This window comes from Hyperoodon ampullatus (assembly GCF_949752795.1).
Source record: "Hyperoodon ampullatus genome assembly, chromosome: 18".
Taxonomy (NCBI): domain Eukaryota; kingdom Metazoa; phylum Chordata; class Mammalia; order Artiodactyla; family Ziphiidae; genus Hyperoodon; species Hyperoodon ampullatus.
The window spans coordinates 37,799,611-37,814,963 of record NC_136931.1 but is presented as its reverse complement, the minus strand read 5'-3'; the positions used below and the strand labels follow the sequence as shown (position 1 = coordinate 37,814,963).

At 39.9% G+C, this 15,353-nt stretch overlaps 1 protein-coding gene across 3 annotated transcripts in view; it reads right to left on the bottom strand.

The window, feature by feature from the left end:
• The window catches only part of SHCBP1 (SHC binding and spindle associated 1), a gene marked incomplete at both ends in the record, with an annotated part of 36,465 nt that extends 21,760 nt beyond the window's left edge, over positions 1-14,705 (bottom strand). The window contains 7 exons of one of the 3 annotated variants that reach the window (XM_079723730.1): positions 307-475; positions 567-800; positions 4,433-4,525; positions 9,124-9,332; positions 11,078-11,193; positions 11,369-11,536; positions 14,597-14,705. In XM_079723730.1, the coding sequence (XP_079579856.1) occupies positions 307-475; positions 567-800; positions 4,433-4,525; positions 9,124-9,332; positions 11,078-11,193; positions 11,369-11,536; positions 14,597-14,705 (1,098 nt within the window). The remainder of the gene's footprint in view (positions 1-306; positions 476-566; positions 801-4,432; positions 4,526-9,123; positions 9,333-11,077; positions 11,194-11,368; positions 11,537-14,596) is intronic. The other 2 variants (XM_079723731.1, XM_079723732.1) reach the window with 2 other exon arrangements.
• Positions 14,706-15,353: the final 648 nt, after the last annotated feature.

Sequence of the window (15,353 nt, the reverse complement as noted above, 5' to 3'; positions counted from 1 at the left end):
ACAACAACAACATATTGCAAATATATACCCCTCAAATGCAACCTGAGTATTACTCCAGGTGCCTTCATGTTTCATTTTGAAAAGGGAGCCAAAACTGCGTATGTAGGTATCTCCTTTGCTACTGCACTGAGCTCAGTGCATGGTTGATAAGTGACTAATACTGCAGAAAGGCAGTGCTCTCACTGCTTTCCATTTCACAGAAAACCAGCTCTGGGAAACTCCTAAAAACTTTTTGTAGAATTCAGGAAAGGCTGGGGTGAATCTGAAGGAAAAAAAGCCACCTGGAGCAAGAAACTCTCCTTTTACCTGAATTTCTATTTCTTCCTTACAAGGCTCTGGACAAAGCTTATCCCTGAGCAGGGACTGCAGCAGACCAGTCATCATGGTGGAGGAGACCACATGGGTGACCTTCTGGCCATTTAGACGGATGCCTTTTGCTTGTATATTAGAATTCTTCTGATAACCAAACACATATCTTAAAGAAACCAAACAGACCTGTCAGTTCTCAGTAAGACAGCTGGTTAGAAAAGATGCCAACTAGTTGGGAAGAACAAAGATACACATACCTCAACAAAGGATTCTCAATGAGTTTTAGCTTTTGTTTCAACTGTTCAATCTCTGAATACAATTTTAACCCTTCCACCATGGAGATGTTTTCCTGCTCAGAATCAGAGTTACAATTTGACAAACTGCTTCTCAGATTTAAAAATTTCCTGTAACTCTCCTCACACTGAGTCAACAGATTTTGATAGTCAGCAATAAGTCCTGAAGGAACTCGGTCTTCAAGAATGTCATAATGCCTGAAAGTTTAAAAGCAAATTGAAACCCACTGCCTTTCAGACACATTTTCCCATCATTAAGACACCCATTTAGTCCTCAAAGACCCCATAAGAAAAGTGTTTCATAGTATGTAACTCAGGAACATGTTAAGTCTTACTGAGTAGGTGAAAGCTATTGAAAGCTTTAAGGACCACTTCATTAAGGTCACTAACTTTTCTCTTTTGAGGAGTTGCTATTTTTTTTTCCCTTAGATCCAAGCATTTGTGTTTTTGAAACACTGAGAGTTCATGCTGCACAATTTGTAATCATTACTTAACAAGAAATTATTTTCTCATATATTAGATTCAAAATCTCAATAAGTGTGTGGCAGAGGGCAACCTGGAGGTAGGGGTGGTGAGGATAGTATCTCAAGTAGTTTCATAACAATGTTTAAGATTACCACATTTACAGGATCAAATATTTTAAATGATTCAAATCATCTAGTCCTTCCCTATATTTATTTATTTATTTTTAATTTAGTTTAGTTTTTTTTTTTTAATTTATTTGGCTGCATCAGGTCTTAGTTGAGGCACACGGGATCTTCATTGCGGTATGTGGGATCTTTCGTTGTAGTGCATGGGCCTTTCGTTGTGGTGCGCAGGCTTCTCTCTAGTTGTGGCGCAGGGGCTCTAGAGTGCACGGGCTCAGTAGTTGCAGCACATGGGCTCTCTAGTTGTGGCGCACGGGCTCCAGAGCGCGCGGGCTCAGTAGTTGTGGCACACGGGCTCTCCAGCTGTGGCGCATGGGCGTGGTAGTTGTGGCGCACTGGCTTAGTTGTCCCACGGCATGTGGGATCTTAGTTCCCCGACCAGGGATTGAACCCACGTCCCCTGCATTGAAAGGCAGATTCTTAACCATTGGACTACCAGGGAAGTCCCCCTTCCCTGTATTTAAAGCACTATGGAGGGGACTTCCCTGGTGGTCCAGTGGTTAAGACTCCGCACTCCCAACGCAGGGGGCCCGGGTTTGATCCCTGGTCAGGGAACTAGACCCCACATGCTGCAACTAAGAGTTCGCATGCTGCAACTAAAGATCCCACATGCCGCAACTAAGACCCAGTGCAGCCAAATAAATAAATAAAATATTAAATAAATAAAGCACTACGGAGCAGAATTTGCTGAATATTCCCTCAGGAAGATTATTAGAGTATTTCAAAAACATAAGCCTTTGAGATTCTGAGAAAAAAATAAAGCTGTTATTACTAAACTAGAGAGTGATTAAAACAAAATAACCTTGTATTGGACAACTGTGTTGGCACTTAAAGTTTATTATTAATTTATAAACCTTCTCAAATATATAGACAGAACAAAAAGTACTTCTAGATATAATAATTTATGAATGTACAATCAAGTTAATGGATATGAAATTAATGGATTTGAAAGTAAACTGCAATATTATTGTCATTACCTGTCGTTTTAAAATAATTGCTTTATTTCTCAGTTAAAAGCATACTGACTTAGGCCAGAGCTTCTTAACCTTGGCTGCTTATTAGAATCACTGGGGAACTTTAAAAAATACAGATGATCAGGTCCCCATCCAGACCAATTAAATTAGTCTCTAAAAGTAGAGGGGTATTTTTTTAAAGTTCCCTGGGGATTCTAATGTGCAGCCAATGTTGAGTACGATTGCCTTAGATAATGTCTTCTTAACTTTGTCACGCTCTAAATAAGATACAGGTACAAAAAAACAGAACCATATCCTAAACAAATTTACATCAAGTTACAGTGAACATTTAAATAGTATTTAAGATGAATAGAAAATATTTTTTCCACTTTTCGAGTAAATGAATTAGGTGAAGCTTGAAAAGCAAGGATTTTGTCTGCTTTGGTTAATCCATACTCATTTAAAGGTATTCTAGAAATCCACTTTGCAAACAAGAAATTGGGGACCCAACCACTGACTGCTTGAGCAGATCTACTAAGTTACAAAGATTAATACTCAAATTTTAAAATTAGTTTCTTAGCATTTCCAATATCCATGCCAATCAGCTTATTTCTTCTCATTATAGTGATACTTCACAGTCTGAAAGTAATGAACCAACATCTGTGTCTCAGACCCAAAAGCTCTGAAGAAGAGTGTTTTGAATTAGAAAGGAAAAATATTTACTTCACAGTGCAAAATCAAGACAATATGGTTTGATTCCCTTTAACTCTTGCCTGTGAATAGCTCTATTCCTGTCTTAGCCTAGGGACATTTTAAAGAGTCTGCCTATATTTGATAACATTCCAGTTTCCCCATCAAGTACCATAGTTTCTTCTCCATAACGGAAAACAATTCCTCGCTTATGCTTTCCCATCTGCCAGTGATGTATAAGATAAGTATGTAAATCATTTCTTGTTGTTCGAACATGTAAGACTGTCAAATCGGAATACAGTTATTTTCCAAGTAAAGATCAAATTTGCCAGATACATGATATTCATCCACCATTACATTTCCCTTCAATCAAAACCAATCATTGCTCTTTAAAAGCAAGTATATCAAAATTAGAAAATATGCAAGCTTATTGAAATTCTGGCATTTTACTGAACACATTATGAGAAAACAAGAAATGCATAATGGAAAAATTGGAAAGGCTAAATAGAAATCACAGCCAATTTATGAAAAGCTGAAATCAGACATACATAATTCTAAACCAGGTAGAACCAACCTTAACCAGACTTCTCACGTATTTTTTACTTATGATTTACTGTTTAAATGAAGAGAAACTTACTAAATCAAATTAGTTATACAGAAATGTAAAGGGTTACTGCCTTATCTTATGTAACCAAATCATCTTTCACACAGGGAAAAAAATTACCTTCTACAATTTTTTTTTTCTTTTTTTTGGCCTGCAAGGTCTAATTTTATTCTTATTGCAGCACTGCGTATTAAATTACCATGCACAAGTACCAAAAAGTTACCTGGTCTTATAGCACCATCTAGTGGAAGCCACAGTTAACAAAGTTAGTGCAGGACAACAATTTGGGTTGCATGGTTAATTTGGGGTATTTTTATAATGGAAGGGTTTTTCCCTACCAAAATATGATAAGTCAGTAGAATGTATTTAGGTATTTTGGAAATTTTTATTCACCATCAATATTAAATATTTAGTATTTTCATCTATTTATCAAATAAGATTTAAGGAAAAGAACTTGACAAAACATCCTGAGGTAAGTCTGTTTAGCCTACTATGTTTTACTGTAAGAACTTAAGAGTAAAGCCATGTATTTAAAAGTACTCCAAAAAAAAAAAGTCTTCTATAATTCAATTAATTTCACTGTTCTTCAATTGTTTTTATTGAGTTTAGTAACGGGTTGTTTCTTTTTAACATATTAGCTCAATTAAGTTTTATTTAAATTTACAAGAGTGAGCTGTTAATTTACATGTTCTTGAATTCTCTGCTTTTAGATTCTAAAAACACTACAAGTAGGTTTATAAACACTAAAAGTAGGTTTCTCTGCACCTGTACAATTTTTATTTAATAACTTGTCAGTGGGTTATACTATTTGTATATGAGTCTGTTTCTATCTGTAGGCCCCTGGAGTATATATACAGTATATACAAAACACAGGTGAAATTAAATCACAAATAGCTATTTTTTCCAACATGTACAAGGCCACTAATAAATACTTACAATCTCAATCGAGGTTCAACACATCTAACAAAATAATCATACTCATCCTCTTCTTCTTCATCCCAACTCCTCCAAATGTTCTGATAGAAAAACCTGAAAAGGAAATTAGTATCACTCAAATTCAATCACTGGCTTAAAATGTTAGGGTTTTGGAGGAATAAGAGTAAATCAAAACAAGTCTATCAAGTATGGTAGAGAAGATTGAATATTTGCTAGATTTGATAGTCATGAGTCACACATGAACTTCTTTGGATTGGCTAAAGAAGTTTTCTACAAAATTGATTCTATTAGGACCTTCTTTTTATCAGAAGAACTATTTATTGACCATCTGTAACTTGGTGGAAAGTAGTGCCATTTGTTAAGATAGAAAAGGCTGGGAGAGAAACAAGTTTAGGGTTGAAAATAAAGAGTTCTGTTTTCACCATGTTCAGGTTGAGATGCCTATTTGAACTCCAAATGGATGATGTCAAGAGTGCAGATAAATATACCAGACCAGAGCTCAAGGAAAAGGTCAGGGCTAGAAACATAAATCTGGAAGTTTCAGCATATTGATGGCATTAGAGCAATAGATGAGATCATCCAGGGACATAAAATAAAGCAGTAGTTCTCAATCCTGGCTGCCCATTAGAGTCCCCTGGGAAGCTTTTAAAAATTGATTTTCAACCCTATTCCAGACCAATAAACCAGAATCTCTTGGGTGGGGGATGGGGGAGGGAGGGTGCAGGATCCATATTTTTTTAAAGCTCCCCAAAGTGATTTAACAAATTTTTCATCATGGAAAATTTCAAACATATACAAGAGCAAACATGAAAACATGAATACCATGTATCCATCACCAGCTTCAACAATTATCAACTCACAGGCAATCTTATTTCACCTCTAATCCACCCACTTACTTCTCTGCTCTCCTACCCCCACCATCCTGACACTGGATCATTTTAAAGCAAATTTCTGACATATCATATCACTCATAAATTTTTAGTATGTGCCTCTAAAATAAATTTTTATACAAAAAAAAGTTTTAATTCCTTAATAACCAAGTATCCAGTCAGTGTTCAGTTTTCCCTAATTATCTCTTTTGTTGTTGCTGTTGTTGTTTTACAGTTGGCTTGCTCATCAGGGTCCAAACAAGGGTCAGTCATTGACTTTAATTAAATCACTTTTACTCTATAGATTATCCATCCCTCTTTTTCACCTTGCAATTTATTTAATAGTTTCCCACACCCTGAATTTTACTGATTGCATCCCCATGGGGTCATTTAAGATGTCCTTCTGTTTCCTTTATTTCTAGTAAACTGATAGTAAGGACTAGAGACTTGATCGTCTTTAGGAAAGACTTTTTGGCAAGAATACTTCAAGGGTGGTATAATGTAGCTTCATCACGAAGCACATGATACCTGGTCATCTCTTTTGATGATGAGCTTAAGAATGATCAATGGATTCAGATATTGTCAGCCTGATTTATCTGCCACAAAGTTCCCCATCAGGTTTTCACCAATGGCTGTAGCAGCCATTGGTGATCATTGCCTGAAACCTCTATTTTATTATGGGTTGCAAAATACTGATATTCTCATCTTATCATTCCTTCTTCATGTAGTAGTTGGAATACTCCTATAAAGAAAATTTCCAGGAGATTCTAATGTGCTTTCAAAGCTGATTAGAGAGAGAGAAGTGTAAATAGCCTAGGCCTGAGCCCTGGGTAACTTCAACATTCTAAAGTTTGAGCATGAGAGGAAAGAGCTGGCCAAGATTACTAAGAAAGCAAGCCCGTGACACGCTATCATAAAGTGGTGTCCCAGAAACTGGGAAGAGAGTAGAGTATGTTAAGAAGATGGGAATGATCAAATAATTAGAATGTGACCAAGAGGTCAAGGTAAGATGAGATCAGAGGAGTGACGACTGGATACGAGAATATGAGTGACCTTAAGCACAATTTCAATGGTACTGTAGGAGTAGAAGCATTAGTGGAATGCCAGGAAGTACAGACGATATAACTCAAAAAGTTGAAAAGGAAGGAGCAGTGAAAATGAAGCCATCTCTTAATTCTTATAGATTAGACTGTCATTCTCTTCACCCTCTAGAGTCCATCTCTTAAAAACAAACAAACAAACAAAAATAATAAACCAAACCTGAGCATGCCTTTACTCAACCAAAAAACTCTGCTGGCTCCTTGCTGTCCTCAGAACAAAGTCCAAATTCCTGAGCTTGGTGATATTACATGGACTCACAGTCCCCCTCTAGAGCACCTCTCTTGCCTCAGAGACCCTAGGTGCAAACTACCAATTTCACAAGCTCTTTCAAAACTGCTGTGACATGCTGGTCAGGCTGCCTTCCACCTTTTCCACCTGGTAAGCTTATATTTACACTTCATGACCCAGCTCAAATATCCTCACCAGTTCAGTACGGGGCATTCACATTTCATTCACATCTGCACCTCCTCCAGTGTTTATTCTCTCAAGACAGAAACTTGGGAGTCAGCCTTGACTTCTCCCATATCCACTCTACCACCAAGTCTTAGCCATCCTACTTTCTCTATAAGCCTAATCTGTACTCTCCATATCTGCACCCTAGTCCTCTCTATCTCTTAACTGATCTCTCTACCCCTTCCCCCTCCATTTACTTTCTACACAGCAGCCAGAACAAACCTTTTAAAACACAAAGCTGATCATATTCATCCTTGATTGAAAACCCTTCAACGGTTTCCCACTGCTCTTAAAGACAAAAATCGTTCATTGGCTGACAAATCCCTGCATCTTCTGACCCTTGACAACCTCTAAGCTGGTTTCCTAAGTCTCTTCCATTACTGTCTATGTTCTAACCACGTTGGCCCTCAGGCTCCTTAAACTCACTGAGTTCCTGAACCTGTTCCCTCCCCTAAACTGCCACAACCACTTTCACCTAGCCAACCCTTCAGACCCAAGTTCAAATACCATTTCCTCAGGAAATAACCGTATTACAGCAACCTGACCTAGTCTTAGAACACTCTGTAATCCCTCACAGCGCTCACTGCAGTTTCCAATCGTACACATATCTTTATGTGATTATTTCATCAAGGTTCATCTCCCACCTTTAGACTGACGTCTCCCTGGTGATGGTGATTGTTTCTGTTTTGTGCACCAGTCAAATCTCACCCTCAACTCGGGACCTGGCACTGAAATACTTACTGAATAAAATGAACAAATGAAAACCCTCATAATTTGACCTTTTCTGGACACTGACCAGAATCTGAGCCCTCACCTCAAAATAAAGAATAATTTAGCCAGGCTCGCCTTCAAATAATACTATTACTAATTCCAGATACTTGTCTTTCTATCAACTTCTATACCCATAAGAGATTAGCTCTCTGATTCCTAATTTCCTAAACTCATCAATTATCCCTTTACCTTCATATGCCTCAACTGACAGATTTTTTAAGTGAGAGAAACATAAGAGAGTTATTTTGGTTCTAGACATAAGCCAGATCTTTAGATTTATATTGTTTGGCCTAATATTGAATACCTACAGTCCTTGCATTGTATGCAAGTCCAATGTCCTTGCACACAATTAGAAATTTTCTATGAAATGTCAGAAGCAGGGCCCAAGACACTCTGCTTCTTTGTAGAGTATCAAATTAAGCTCAGCAAAACCAGGTTAACTCACTAACGGTATAGAAACTGGAAAATACTTTTTGAACTACAGAACACCAAGCAACATTATTAACATGACCTTTATATTATCCAGTCTTCCAGTTCATGGAGGAATATAAGTCCTTTTTTTTTTGCGGTACACGGGCCTCTCACTGTCGTGGCCTCTCCCGTTGTGGAGCACAGGCTCCAGACACGCAGGCTCAGCAGCCATGGCTCACGGGCCTAGACGCTCCGCGGCATGTGGGATCCTCCCGGACCGGGGCACGAACCCGTGTCCCCTGCATCAGCATGCGGACTCTCAACCACTGTGCCACCAGGCACTGTGCCCTAAGTCCATTTTTAAATAGCCAAAAATAAGCCTTCCTTAGTAAATATACTTATAAAAAGAAGATTCAAAAGAACTATCTGTATTAGGAACTATCCGACAAAAAAGTTATCTGAAAAACAAAAAAAAGCATACCTATTAATGCAGGTATGGGCTTTCCTTCTCACTTAAGGGACAAGGCATGCACCTGTGCAAGTGGAAACTGACTAAGCCAAAAAAGGTCAAAAGCCATGCACATACCCCCTAAGGATCCTGGAAGTGGCCGGACAAAACACCTCCTTTGGCCAGACATATCCTTGAAAACACTGTATGTCAGTCTTATCAGTGCACAAGTGATGGTATACCACCTTCTTTACCTTCTTTCCTTTCCTCTTATGTTCAAGTACATCAACTATAGCCTTAGCATCCAGAACTTTTAAGACAGTTTCTAAATATATACAAACCAAATTTTAAAATCCCATATCTTTTGTTAACATCTGGGGACACTGAGAGAAGGCTATACAGGAATCCCTAGTACTACTTTTCTTAACTTTTCTGTAAGTCTGAAATTACCTCAAAATGAAAATTTTAAACATTGAAAACATTTTTTTAATTTTAAAAAGTTTCCACTGTCTTTGAATATTTTAAAATATTGCAGTGACCAAGTTTACAGTTTGAGTTTTAAATCTACAGACCAGAATTACTGCATTTCATCCAAAGTTTTTGGCCACAAGTTTACTTTTATCAACCTCTTTTCCTACCTGATATGCTCAATTGCAAGTGCTGTCTGGTCAAACACTCCAGAATCATCAAATACCACCCACAACTCCTGCAGGGGCAACTGGTGTTCCTTCAAATCAAGGAGCTCTTTCATACACTCCAGACTAAAAGTGCTGACTTGAGATTCACAGAGGTACGGGTCAGCAAGCCTCACCACTGCCTTCAAGGCTGCAAAGTCCACATCTGTGACCTGAAATTTAAAATAATGTGATTTAACATATGCAAATCAAAATTAAGATACATCTAAAACACTACTTACAGCCTGATTTTTTTAAAGCATGAAATGGGAGTGGGGAGACTTCTTCCATAACATAAAGGATAAACAAGATAGGCCTGGCTTGTACCCACATGGAGCTGACATCGTAATTAAGAGGACAAATAAACAAACAAGATGGCAACAAGTATGTGACAGAGAATAAGTAGCAGGGGTGGTGGTCTGGTTTTACTGGGAGGGTAGGGGAAGTCACTTCTGAACTGCGATAAAAAGGATGAAAAGGAAGCAGCTGAGTGAAGAGCAGGAAAGATGCAAAAGGCCCTGGGGCAGAGACAAGCTTGGCAGCTGGCAGAGAAGCAGTGTTTCTTGCTGGAACCACAGGAAGGAAATGAGGTACGGGCAGCAGGAGGTGAGAGAGAGGCAAGAAGATCAGGACAGAAAGGGCATTGGAAGGAGCTTGGCTTTTACATGTTATCTAGCACAATGAGAAGCCATAAAGCCAACACAGGCCTTTGGTGAATGCAATGCATTAGAGGTTTGTAAGCAGAGGAATGGCGCATTTCTCTTTTAAAACAAGACACAGACCTACTAGAGAATGGACTTGAGGACATGGGGAGGGGGAAGGGTAAGCTGTGACAAAGTGAGAGAGTGGCATGGACATATACACACTACCAAACGTAAAATAGATAGCTAGTGGGAAGCAGCCACATAGCACAGGGAGATCAGCTCGGTGCTTTGTGACCACCTAGAGGGGTGGGATAGGGAGGGTGGGAGGGAGGGAGACGCAAGAGGGAAGAGACATGGGAACATACGTATATGTATAACTGATTCACTTTGTTATAAAGCAGAAACTAGCACACCATTGTAAAGCAATTATACTCCAATAAAGATGAAAAAAAAAAACAATGACTTTGACTGCTTTTAGAGAATTGAGGTGTTTTGGGGGAAGGGAGCTACTATCATAATCAAATTAATAGGCCTGAACTGCAACCAAAGACATTAGCATAACCCAAAATTTAAAAATCCACGAGGAACAGCTGCTTGCAAACCATTGCCTCATATATAGTCACTGCAGCATGTGATGTCATTTTTTAAAGGGGCTGCAGCCACAACTTGTATTCATTCACACTCCCTGGTTTACCATTTTAGTTTAACTGGGGTGGAGGTTTGTGGTCTGGTTAACACACACTAAGAAAAATTCACAGCTGTAATTAGAGTGCAAATTTAATGTAAAAGGCCCAGTCAGTTGAAAAATAAGATTGTTTTTACTTTCTGCAATGGAACATCAAAAGGTTAACCACATACCTACAAACTTGTCAGGCAAAAAATAGGCTAGTTTTAAAATGCCCGCTTGGTTTGAGCTACTTTAATGGGCTACAACTAAGAAGGTAAAAAATCAATTCAAACCCCACTGACTTTATAATTAGGCCTCTTTGTTTTTTAAACGGTCTCAAATACCACCCTCACTTCATAGGTTTCTAATCCATTTCCCCTTTTTAAAGGACACTGAAGCTTAAACCACCTCTATTCCCTGGTAGCTCCTCCTCAGTTGCCTTTAAAATTTGTGGGACACTTCATACACCGTGGCAGTTAGTTGTGAAAAACATGCTATTTTCAATCAGCTCATAAACCTTAATAAAAAATAAGCACTGTGCTACAACAGTCTGAGGGAAAGTGTTTTTAGCTAGAGATAAATGTCTTAACAACAGAATTAAATTTACCTCAACCAGCACCTTGAACACATTAGTGTGCCAGACTGCCCGCCATCCAGATGGTTCAAGGACCTTCTCTAAGAACTCAGCTGTGAATTCTTTTACCTCAGAGGCCTTACAGTCAGCTACAAACAAATTAAATGCAATAAGAATTGGGGCTGCATAAAGGGGAGAAAAGTTAATAAATCTACTCAAATCTACTTTCTCAGAACCAACAAACAGCAGTCTGAGGAACTGAGACCATCTACTGAATACATATAAATTAAAAGACAAAAGAAGCAAAAAAGAGGACCTACTCACCTAAAATGTAATCTTGATAAGCTCTGAATCGTTCATAGAACAAAAGGTGACTTGTCTGGAACATTTCTGGGAAATGAGTTTTTCCTTCTGGCACAAAACTTTGTAAACTAGTACCTGGTTTATCCTGATTGCTACAATCACTGCATGAATCTTCATCTTCAAACAAAACTAAGAGAACAAAAATAGGTAGGCTCAACTATCCCAGACACTTCCAGTGCTTATAAACTGCTTCTATTTTCAAATACTTGCTTAGAAATTCCAAACAAATAAAAACAAGGATTTGGGTATAATGCTTTACTTACCTCTATCATTGTCAGAAAAAAACAGTTTTCTAAATTTAAAAAAATCTCAAAATCCAAGTTCTACTTCAAAACAATAAGGACTTAAAATACTTCATGGGTCAGGTTTTTGTTGCTCTTCTGTGAGGAAGAGGGTTGTTTTTAATTAAGTGGGAATCACCCAAGTTCTCCTTCAGAGAACACGGCTATGATTATTACTAGAGCTAGCAAGTTATAATGGTCACATAGCTTACAGTCATTTTTTTCCAAAACAATTCCATAAAGCTGCATTAAATAGGGAGCTGATTTCCTATACTCCATCTCAAACAAATTGAAACCTCCCTCTAATTTCTACAATATCAGCTTGTCAATGCCCCCTCAATAAACAGGGATGGGAGATTCTTAATAATGCATAAGGTTTACTTCACCAAAGTTTCTAGGTTCCTCCTGACTAATTTCAATGCCTGTGTCTAAGGAAAGGATTAGAAAATGCTAATCGCATTAGGTTTGGGCTGTATGTAATTATGTTTCACAAGGCGTGATTGGGCCAGTGACATATCTAATTCTGTGCAATACGATGTTTTTAATAGACAAAACGACTACTAAATAAATGCTGAGGGTAGCATTTAGACTGGCAAAGTTCTTTCCTGTGGTTTCAGGAAGGGTATCTGAGACAACTACTAGCAGCAGTCTTTCTCTTCCCTTACCTCTTATATTCCTCCTTCCTTTTCTCCCTCCTTCCACTTCTCTGCCCCTGTTCAGGCCACCAGAATTATGTGACCCCACAGACTGTAATAGGGAAGAACAAATCTGACTCCATATTGGATCTGTTTCTTGTACTTTACCCTTTGTATCCTATTGCTTTTGATACAAGAATGTTGCCTATAGCCTGAAATACACAGGATAGCCCCTTCTCAAAGCTCTGACCTTTAAAGGTATAACACTTTTCCACTCATAGAGATAAAAAGTTGCTAAACAGAGAATAACATTTGTCTTGTTGTAGGTTTACAGGAACATCCTGACCTGACCTACCTGGACAGATGCAAGAACAAAGGATTCTGACACCAAGAAGTTTGCAACAACCAGCCACAACCTCTCCCCTTTTAGTATAAAGGAAGCCTGAATTCTAACTTTGGCAAGATGGTTCTTTGGGACTCTATTCCACCAACTTCTCAGTCAGCTGGCTTTCCAAATAAAGTCTCTATTCCTTGCCCGAACAACTCGTCTCTCAATTTATTGGCCTGTCGTGCAGCGAGCAGTACAAGTTTGGACATGGCAACAAGATGACCAAGGTGTACTGAAGGGCTTCCTGCTTACAGATTATCAATGCACCTGAGCCTCAGAGGACATCAATACCTCACCTGCTGTGTAACAATCTCTCTGTACCTAAAGGAAGATGAAAACAGTATGCCAACTTCAATTAAATTAAGAGAATAAACTATATGTTAATCACTTACAACAGTACCCACCACATAACATAGATATAAATGTTTGTTAAAGAAATAATACCGTCATCTCACACACATTAGGTGACTATTATCCAAAAAACAACAAGAAAAACTATCAAGAAAACAAGTGTTGGGCTTCCCTGGTAGCGCAGTGGTTGAGGGTCCGCCTGCCGATGCAGGAGACGCGGGTTCGTGCCCCGGTCCGGGAAGATCCCACATGCCACGGAGCGGCTGGGGCCGTGAGCCATGGTCGCTGAGCCTGCGCGTCCAGAGCCTGTGCTCCGCAACGGATGAGGCCACAATAGTGAGAGGCCCACGTACCGCAAAAAAAAACAAAAAAAAAAAAAAAAAAGGAAGGAAATTACGACAAGTGTTGGATGAACATTATGCTGCGTGAAATAAGCCAGTCACAGAAAGACAAATACTGTGCAATTCCACTGATATGAGGTACTTAGAGTAGTCAAAATCATATCATAAAGACAAAGTATAATGGTGGTTGCCAGGAGCTGGGGGGAGGGGTGATTGGGGGTTTATTATTCAATAGATATAGAGTTTCAGTTTCCAAGATGAAAAGAACCATGGTAACAGAGGGTGGTGATGGCTACACAACAATGTGAATGTGTTTAATACCACTGAACTGTACACTTAAAAATGGTTAAGATGGTAAATTTTGTTATGTGTGTCTTACAATTAAAAAGAATATACCTTACTTCAGCACAATTCTTTAGATCCAATTTGAAAGTATTTCTTTTCACACATTATTTCACTTCATCTTCACCACTCCGTAGCACCACTACCTGTTTTCCAGATGGGCAAACTGAAGCCAAGTGACTGTTGCCAGTTCACAAGAGTGGCTGGTAGAGGAGTTAAGTCACACCTATGTTCTCTCACTTCTCCAGGACTCTTTCCACTACACAATACAACTGAAAATGTTAAAGTAAAACCACCTTAAAATATCAGGGGGAAAAAACGGAGTCTCCATGAAGAGGTAGAAAGGACTGAGAATTAGACCTGGGGTCAACTCTTAGACTCTGTCCCAAATTGGCTCCCCTACCTTTGGGCATGTCACCTGCCCTCAATGCTCAGTGCAGGCCTAGATGCAGCCAACTAGGCCAAGCGTTCAAGTTTCTTCTCTTCAGGAAAGGGAAGTGTGGTATGAGATCTCCTTTGAGATGCAAGTTTTAAAAATGCGCCCACTCTGGACTCACAAACGCGTGCACAAAGCCCGGGGGGCCCACCCAGACAGCAAAAGTAGGAATTCCCGGCCCGGCCCAGTTCCCTCCGGTCTCGAGGAAGCTGAGGCCAGATTGGGCAGGGGGAGTTGCCCTGGGTACCTCCTGACTTCGACGTCGGGGCATGGCCCAGCCACTGCCGCCACCCAGGCCAGCAAGGTCCGGAAGGCCTGCGCCCCAGGCGCCCTCGGAGAGTCCCGACGCCCCCCGCGCTGCCGACACGGTCTGTCGCAGGGGGCGGCTCCTCCGGCCGTCACGACGGGTGCTCACCTTTCCCGAGGGGCGCCGGCTCCTCTTCCGCAGCCCAGCCGGTGCGCTCGTGGTCCCGCGCCATTGCCTCCGACCCCAACCCACCACCAGCCAGCAACCCGTCAGCCATTTCAAATTTCCGCGGGCGGCCGCCCGGCCCAGTAACGCGATGAAGCAGCCGCTTCTGATTGGATAGTGGGCCGAGGCTCTTCGACCAATTAAAGGAAAGTTTGCGTGGCCGCCGTTTCCACACGAGCCCCGCCCCTTCAGCCTCCACCCACCCCGGTGGCAGTGCCTGGGCGCCATCTACTGGCCGGAAGGACTGATCTTCTCGTCCCAGCTCTTGCTCTTTTTGTTTACTGGGACGAACTTAGACAAAGTTGAATTAGGACATAATTTGGGATGAGTTCCGAAAAACTAACAAGCCATACCTGGAAGTGAGGTAGAGCGGAAAAGACACTGGGTTGAGAGTCAAAAAACATAGTATTTAGACTTGTTTCTTCCATTACCGCTGGTATTACCTTGGGCAAGTCACTTCACCTCTTAGAAGAGCATCTTCAGTTCTAATAGTATATTGGCTTAGATGGCTCCAAACTTTTCATCACTAAAAATCAGTTACTCTCTCGCTTTTTCTTTCTCTCCCCCTCTTTCATTCACTACCTACACACAGAGGATATTTTCAAAGAATGTCAAATAATATTTAGAATGTAAAAGTATGTTTTACCTACATTTATTGATCAACAACTATAACCTCCAATGATAATAGCTAACATTTGTT